Here is an 8,633-nt window from a genome sequence, read left to right as displayed (position 1 = left end):
CCTCCAGATTTTGCTCTCGTTAGAGTTTTGTTTCTCTCTCTAACTTTTTATTTATCTTCAACTGCACAGCAAGCAAAAACACTGATTATTGGTTGAATAGAAGATTTTGTCATCAGAAGTGTTTTTTCGGCGAATAATTCGTCTTCGAGATTTTCGGAACATGTTAAGATTTCTTCTCCGGATTTATCAGATGAGTTACTTTCGCGGGAGGATTTGGGGAAGAGTGTGATAATGATAACGTTTCCGACAAGGAAAACGAAGTGAGGACTAAAGAGGAGAGATGAAATACGCCGGAGAATTCAACAGCGGTAGGAAAATACGAAGAAGTGAAGGAAATTGAGTAAGAGATTAGCGTAATTGCGACGACGATTTCAAGAGTTCGAACAATGTTAGCAATTTTTTTGAAATTATTGTATCGTTGCATCTCTTTTTGTTTCTCTATTTTAATGGTGTCGATTTCATGGTAAGAATCCATTGTTAAATTGTGAAATTTTTGTTTCTGGTTGCGAAATTCATCGAATGTTATTGCAAGTGTTGATAAATCGAGTTATTGTTGTTTTGATATTTTTTTATAGTTACCTAAGAAGTGGAAGAAACTCTTATAGCATATAAAGGTACCCTAAAAGTACTAAAAGTTACCCTTGAAATATATATAAAATTACCCTAAAATTGTTAAAAGTTACCCTAAAAATGGTAAAAGTTACCCTAAAATGGTAATAGTTACTCTTATAATAAATAAAGTTATCCTTGAAATATATAGAACTACTCTTAATATAATAAAGTTACCCTAAAAGTGTTAAAAGTTACCCTAAAAGTGTTAACCTTCTGTGAGGGTAGCATATAGGAAATTCTATTTATCACGAGGTTTCGATAAGGGACCCTAAAAAAATATAAACATCATTTGTCTACAATTTTTTTTTTTTTTGTTAAATATATTTAACTGTTCGATATCTATGATTTCTCACTATTATCATAGGCCCATTAGAATTTGGAAGCATGCGTCGATATAGAATCAGTACAGGACCAAAGACGTGTTGATGTTTTTCTTTCACGCATAATTCGGGTTAAATCGGTGGACTGTGGGCATATAGCCGTAACTTAATAGCAAGTTGCTGCTTGCTAAATCATGGTTGCTAGTTGCAATGCACCAAACATTTCAACCATTACGTCTGTATAAGTGAGGTACATTACCTTGGATATTAAACATGTCAACGCTTGGGCTTGGGTTACATATTTAGTCTTCAGTTGTATTATTTGTAAATAGGGTCAACGTTTATAAATCTTGCCTCCCCAAGATAAATGTTTCAAGAAACTAATAATACAATCATGCAAATGATGTTAGGAATTAGGATGTGTGAAAATTTTACTTTAATATGCCACCACTGAATTGGATCCATAATTTCTTATTTGTAAAATTTAATATGCCACCACTGAATTGGATCCAAAGTTTCCTAGTTGTGAAAAAAAAAAATAAAGACAACTTGTCTAATATCACTCGTCTATAGTAGATACTTTAAGGAGGTTTTGCTCGAATGAAAGAACAAAAATGGATTCATGAAGGTTTAATTATTGAATCATTCCCTAATATAAAGGTAAAATAGAAAATAAGACCATTTCTTAAGGACAAATTGGACTCCACACCCTGAAGTATAGGGTTGGTGCACCAAACACCCACAATTAAGACGTATAGTCAGAATACCCCAAAGTACATACGGATCTAGGTGCAGTTTGTACCACAAATGAGGTAGGTGACCGGAATTCTCACCGACAATGACAGATTCTTAAATTTTTATTATTATTTTCCTCCCCCCCCCCTCCCCTTTCTTATTTTCTTCTTTATTTTTTACCATTCTCAGTACTTTCTCTCTCGTCTTCTCATGTCTGACTGTAAGGAAGCCCGAGCTTCATTTCCATCTTTGTTTTCCGGTCACATTGATTAGCCAGAGTTACTCTCTTTGTGTCTTCACCCCAAGCTCCCCTTCTTGACTCATCATCAAACTCTACCAATTCAGTTAAGAACTAAGTATTTCATTGCTCACCAAATTGAACAGGAAAATAAATTCCCGAAATCCTGAACCTTTCCGATTCTGTCTTATGTGCGACTCTCTGACTCTCTCTTTTGGGTTGCTTCATTCATCAGCGTCGCTGTCCTCACCTGAAGTATCTTGGCCACATGGGATTGCGGTTGTGTTGCTGTTGGCGTTCAAGTGAATCACCAACGTCACTGCTCTGCTCTTTCTTTCCTCTACGCTCGTTGTTGTGGTTGTGGTTGTTTGTGGTGCTGCTACCCGTATCTTTTCCATACTTTTTTTTTGTTTAAGTAAAAAATTAGGGTAAAAAAGAAGAAAATAAGAAAGGGGGGCGGGGCAGAATGGAAAATAATAATTAATTAAAAATCTCCTGTCATCGGTGAGAATTACTGTCACCTACCTTGCTCATTTATGGCAATAAGGGAATCCAGGTCAATACTTTGGGGTGTTATGGCTATAAGTCTTAGTCAGAGGTGTTTGGTGAATCCGCACTATAATTCAAGGTGTTGAGGTCAATTTTAGCTTTAATTTTTTTAAAAGTACACAACCATATTAAGTTATTAACGAATCTATAGTATATTAGAATGTGTGGTTACGACATAATACCATGCTAGATTGGCGTAATCTTATGCGTTAGACTATCTCCACATTAGACACTTACACATAATAAAAAAAACGTGTTAATTAACATGAAGACTTGAATCGTTGATATATAATTGACCAATGATTTTCGAAGTAAAAATTTAATTTTGTAGCTATAAACCAATTATGTTTAAACTTATATATATATAGAAGTGAGTTCATATGCGAATGCATACTTACATGAGAAATGAGAATGAATTCATGCGCTATAACTCTTATGAATAAAGTGATGTAATTCTAATGAAAAAGTGATGTAACTACAAAGAAGATATTAGAAGAAAAAAAAATTCAATTTTTTTTTTTTTTTTTGTTCAAAATTTTTAAATGGGATATAACTCTAATAATATTGTGTGATTCAGATTCATTCTCATTTTTCATGTACGGAGCATTCTCATGTGATCTTTCAAAAAAATAAAAGATCAATTATGGTCTTAATTGACTCCCTCTTTACACATAAATACGTGGTTCCTTTTGACAATCAAAATCAAAATGAGATCATATCTTATTACAAACGATAATCCCCCGCATCCCCCTTGGTGAAAAATTAATATCTAAAACTTCTACTTCGAAAATTATTCTTTCAGTAGTCAATTATATTCCTTTTTTTCTAATCTCATGAACTAGATACTAATTCGTTTCTTCCTACGATTAGCGACGGAATATCTATCGCTCATATCATATTATAACATTGTTCTGGCCATTGCATGGGATGAAAAAATAATTTTTGAAGTAGAAGTTCTAGATATCTATAATTAGCGACGGAATATCTATCTAATTATCGATCATATCATGTTATAATATTGTTCTGCGCATTGTATTTTGTATGGGATGAAAACAAGTTTCTTCCTGTAACAACTAACTTGGAATTTCGATTTTCGGGAAAAGAAAAAAAAAACGTGGATAAACCCATATATCCATTAAATGCAATAAGCGAACGTGATTTGCACGAAGGACGTCGATGGAGGGAAGAAAAAGACAAATATGAAACATATATATATATATATATATATATATATATATAATATATATATATATAATAATATATATATATATATATATATATAATAATATATATATATATATATATATATATATATATATATATATATATATATATATCTATTATATAAGGCAACATATGGGGGACACCAAAAAATAGAAAAAGGAAAAAAAGAAAAAAATAATTAGAGAATAACTAACTGTTTCATTTGAATGAAGAAAGGGGGGAAAGTAGGACATTAAAATTGAGCATCAGTTTTTTAGAAAATAAAATGTAAAGACAGTTTTTCTATCCAATTAATTTTAATTTTTACTTCATTCGTTATCACACGTTATCGCACGCATTGCGTGCATGTAGGACTAGTATTCTATATGGGAAGAGGGGTAGGACACCAAAATATTAGAAACCCCATTTTACCCTCATTACCTCTCCATTCAAACTACTTATATTAATTAAAAAATAAAAAAAGAAACGACCTAATTAATTTTAAAAATAAAAAAGACATTACAAAAAGAAAACCATCAACAATTCAAGTATCCCTAATTTATTCGATATAATTAACAATTAATTTAATTTTCTACATCATATTTTCGCACTCGTGTGCATATAAAAACTAGTATATATATATATCTAGTATTTCATTAGTTGTTGGGGAATAAAAATGACAAATCTATTTAGTTTTGTTTACTAATTATTGTATTTTATGATAATCACATTAGCATATTATGAACAAAATGATGGCATTCCAGATAATGCTTTGAAGAGCTGAGTTAAGCAGGGCCCTTAGGAAACACTAAAAGTTGAACCAATTCTACATCAGCAAGCAGCAAATACCAATAAACAAAAACGAATTATTTGACCTCTCTTGCTTTCATACTATAAACTATAAACTACACCTACAGATAAGAAGTTCACATGTAATCTAAGGACTAGACCTCTTATATTTTTCTTCCTTTCTTCGAAATTCAAATACATCTTCCCTTGAATAAAACTCTACCTATCCATTTGCCTTCCTCAATGGTTGACTTTCTAAATAATGTATTACCTCCCTCCAAATAACAACCACTACTACAATTTAATTTCTCCCTTATACTTCAAACATCCCTCTCTTCTTCCATGGCCACACCTTCAAATTTCAACCTACTAATAATCCTTCCTTTCATCTCTCTTATGATCGAATTCCCATTCTAAGAATTCGCATCACTACTGCATAAACACCCTAAGAGAGAGCAGCTAGCTGTATATGAGTCTAATTCCCTTAAATCATTTCAGTCTTGCTAGTTGTTTTGGTTTACTTTGGAGTCTTCAATTTCTATCATAGGTTGATGTGTGATACAGTTCTCTAAAAGCTAATTTGTTAAGTTGTATATTTTAGCCAAAAAAAATAAATGAACACGGCGGGTAATACTCCAACTACAAGGGACGTGACAACGAGGCCTCCGCCTGACTTCTCCGAAAGAGAGGACTCCGTAGGCGGGTTCACCTACGGTGTAGGTGTGTCCTTAGGCATCCTTATACTAATCACAACGATAACATTAGCTTCTTATTTTTGCACTCGCGACGATGGAGCAGCACGGGCGAATGAGTCGGAGGGTCAGAACCAACAACAAGGTCAAAGGCGAGACGATCATTGCATAATAGAAGTGGAGGGAATTGACGAAGATACACTCAAAACATACCCAAAATGTTTGTTTTCACAACTGGAGAGTAGCAAGAAAAAAGGATCAACAGTGAGTTGTTGTTCAATATGTTTAGCAGATTATAAAGGGAATGATGTGCTAAGACAATTGCCTGAATGTGGGCATGTTTTTCATCTAAAATGTGTTGATCCATGGCTTAGACTTCACCCTACTTGTCCTGTTTGTAGGACTTCTCCTTTGCCTACCCCTCAGTCAACGCCTCTTGCAGAGGTTGCCCCTCTTGCTACCATAAGAAGTGGGTAATTCAAATTTGTATGCCCATTTTTAAATTTTATTTTTTTCTTCGATATTGATAATTAAGCCATGGTTTTTGGGGCTCTGACAAATTACAGGGCATGGAAATCCGTTTTTTTTAATATTAATGTAGGATATATAAATTGCAAATTGGGCATAGTTGACGTTATTTCATGTGCTTGAAGAATCACTATTTTGCAAGAGATTATAATAGTGTACTGGTTTCTATATGATATATATAGGCATATAGGGGATATTTGGTAAATGAAGATTAGGAGGTTTTTTTTTTATTACATTAGCTTTTCTATTTTGCTTTTTTTTATGTGGTCAAATATGCATAAAGCGTCATGCAAATTACGTATTTCTTTCTATTGACTTTTTTCCTTATGACTCACTCCCTTTTTTTATTGTTACATTTTAAATGGTTATTTTTTTTTAATTGTTATATTGTTTAAATTTTTCTTATTTGAAATACTTGATCCATCATGAAATAATATATTTTATCCGTTTCAAAATAAGTGTCATACTTCCCATTTTAGGAAATGTTGCAATAAGTGCAACATAGTTCAAAATGGAAAGTTTTTTCCTTTTATTTACAAAAATGCCATTACTTAATTGCCTCAACAACTTAATTAATTTACTTCTATCAATCTAGAGAAGCTTTATAGTAAACCTGGGTGTACCATGCTCATGGTACACCCAAGGCTATTTTCGCCAAATGAGCAAAATGGGCAAATGAGCAAAATGAGCAATTGAGCAAATGAGCAAATTGAGCAAATGATCAAATGAGCAAATGAGTAAAATGAGCAGATGAGCAAGTATTTCTACTCATTTAAGAAAATGAGCAAACTTGGTGCAAATGAGCAGTTACGAAAAACGAACTAATTACAGGCGAGCAAAAAACAAAATGAAGAAAGAGATGAAATGAATAGAAAAAAAAAGACTAGAGCAAGTATAAGAGTTGACTAAGCACCAATAATCATCCAACACAAATTATGTAAATGAGCACATAATCTTCAATCATTCTAAATAAGCATAGATGCTTGACTCATTTGAACATTAGAATTCTAAATTATTGTAGAATACATTTGCTCATTCCTACAATGATAATTCAAAATCAGCACCCATATTTTGTTCATGTCCTGATCATGTAAAAACAACCAAAAACATCTGGTTTATACATACGAATAACTGAGGGGAAATGAGAAAACAACAACAACAAAATAAATGAGCAAAAACATAATCAGATCTGGGTCGTGGTCTTCATCATCGTCGTGGATGGGTTGTGGGTCTCTTCAGTCGCCTCATCATCATCATCTCGAGTCCGCGTCATCATCATCTCATCGTTCATCTCGCGAATTTTAGATCTGGAATTTTTTTTTCGCGAATTTCAGATATCCGTTGTTGTATTTGGAAGGTTTGGAAGGAGGAGAGAGAGAGAAGAATTGAAAATCAGATTTTTCTGGTGAGAAAGAATTGAGAGAAATGAGCGAGAAAGAAGAATTGGATTCAGATTTTTGCTTTTTGTCATTTATTACCCCGAAATTACTAGCGTGCCCCTTAAGTTGCAATTAATTATGAAAATGCCCCTGGGTGTACCATGACCATGGTAAACCCGGGTGTACCATGAGTGGACTCATCAATCTAAACAACATTGATTAATCAACCCACACAATCCCTCTCTCCGCAACTCAACCCATCCAACCCCCCTTTTCCTCACTCAACCCACCCAACCCGGCCCCCCTCTGCACCACCAACCTAACACCACCAGCAACCTGACCACCACCAACCTGCCACCACCACCAACCCGACCACCACCAACCTGACCACCACCAACTCGACACCACCACAAGCCATCATGTTCAGTCCTTTGTCAAAATGAAAAAGCATAAATCAAGAATGGTGGAAACTAATCTCTTCAGTCTACTAAGCGAAGAAATCATCTTCATCGTCCTAGATGACCTCAACGACAACAATCTACAATTTTGATTCTAAATCGAAGAACCCTAAAACCTAAAACATCAAAGAACCCTAAAATTTAAAACCTCGAAGAACATCGAAGAACCCTAAAATTTAAAACCTCGAAGAACCCTAAAGAACACTTACCTTCAATTCTCAATCGCTACCCTCAGATTTCGATTCTAGATTTATCTCTTTGCCCTAGAATCTTCGATTATTCTTTCTCCATCATTGCATCAACGTGCGTCAAAATTCTCTGATCATGTGGCTCTTCGATTGCACGACACAGTTGTGGTTGCGATTGGTGAAGCTAGGGTTTTTCGAGGGTTGCGATTATGTGGTTCTTCTGATTCCATGTTTTTCTCTCTCCATCTAGAGTGTTGGTTCCGGGGGTGGGGGAGAGAAGATGGGGTGTGTTGCGGTGGGAATGTTTGGAGGAGGGTGGTTTTGCGGTGGGAAAAGGTACTTAGGGAAGGGGAAAGATATTTTTTGGTGGTGGTGGCGGTGGTCCGGTGACTCAATGGTGGTCTTATTGTGGTGGATGGCATGTGGAAGGTGGTGGGGCATAAAGTTGTTGGTGTAATTAGTTGAGAGTTTATTTAATTAAGTTGCCTAGTCTTTCTTTTAAATGTGGTCCTCAACTTTCTTTCTCTAGATCTAGATTCCTTGGTCTGTGTGCCACTTCTCTATGTTGAACATATTTTGAAACGAATGAAGTATTTCTTTTTTTAACTTTTTCTATTATAAAGAAATATTTTTTTTCAATTTACCCCCCTTTTTCATATTAAATGGGTCAAAGAGTACCCTACAAAAAGATGGAAAGTGATATTGCCTAAAATCTTGTGCAAAACACACTGTAGCAATTAAAAAAATGGAGGGAGTTAATTCTATAAATTTGGCAAAAATATTTAAGGAGATGCATGTGTAGGAACATATTGATGCATATATAGCAGAATTTCAGGAAACAATTTCCTAACATTTATCATAGGATCTCAAACATAATCAGACACATGAATCATTCAACAAGGATTAGATGTACAACCATTGTAGTGTAATTTTCCTGTTGTA

General features: G+C 34.3%; 1 protein-coding gene across 1 annotated transcript; it reads left to right on the top strand.

The window, feature by feature from the left end:
* The first annotated feature begins 4,599 nt into the window (after positions 1–4,599).
* LOC104883891 (RING-H2 finger protein ATL70) lies at positions 4,600–5,770 on the top strand. The gene has a single exon (XM_010668460.4). The coding sequence runs from the start codon at positions 5,061–5,063 to the stop codon at positions 5,613–5,615; it is 555 nt and encodes a 184-aa protein (XP_010666762.1). The 5' UTR covers positions 4,600–5,060; the 3' UTR covers positions 5,616–5,770.
* Positions 5,771–8,633: the final 2,863 nt, after the last annotated feature.

This window comes from Beta vulgaris, chromosome 5 (assembly GCF_026745355.1).
Source record: "Beta vulgaris subsp. vulgaris cultivar EL10 chromosome 5, EL10.2, whole genome shotgun sequence".
NCBI lineage: Eukaryota > Viridiplantae > Streptophyta > Magnoliopsida > Caryophyllales > Amaranthaceae > Beta > Beta vulgaris.
This window is presented reverse-complemented; position numbering and strand designations above follow the sequence as displayed.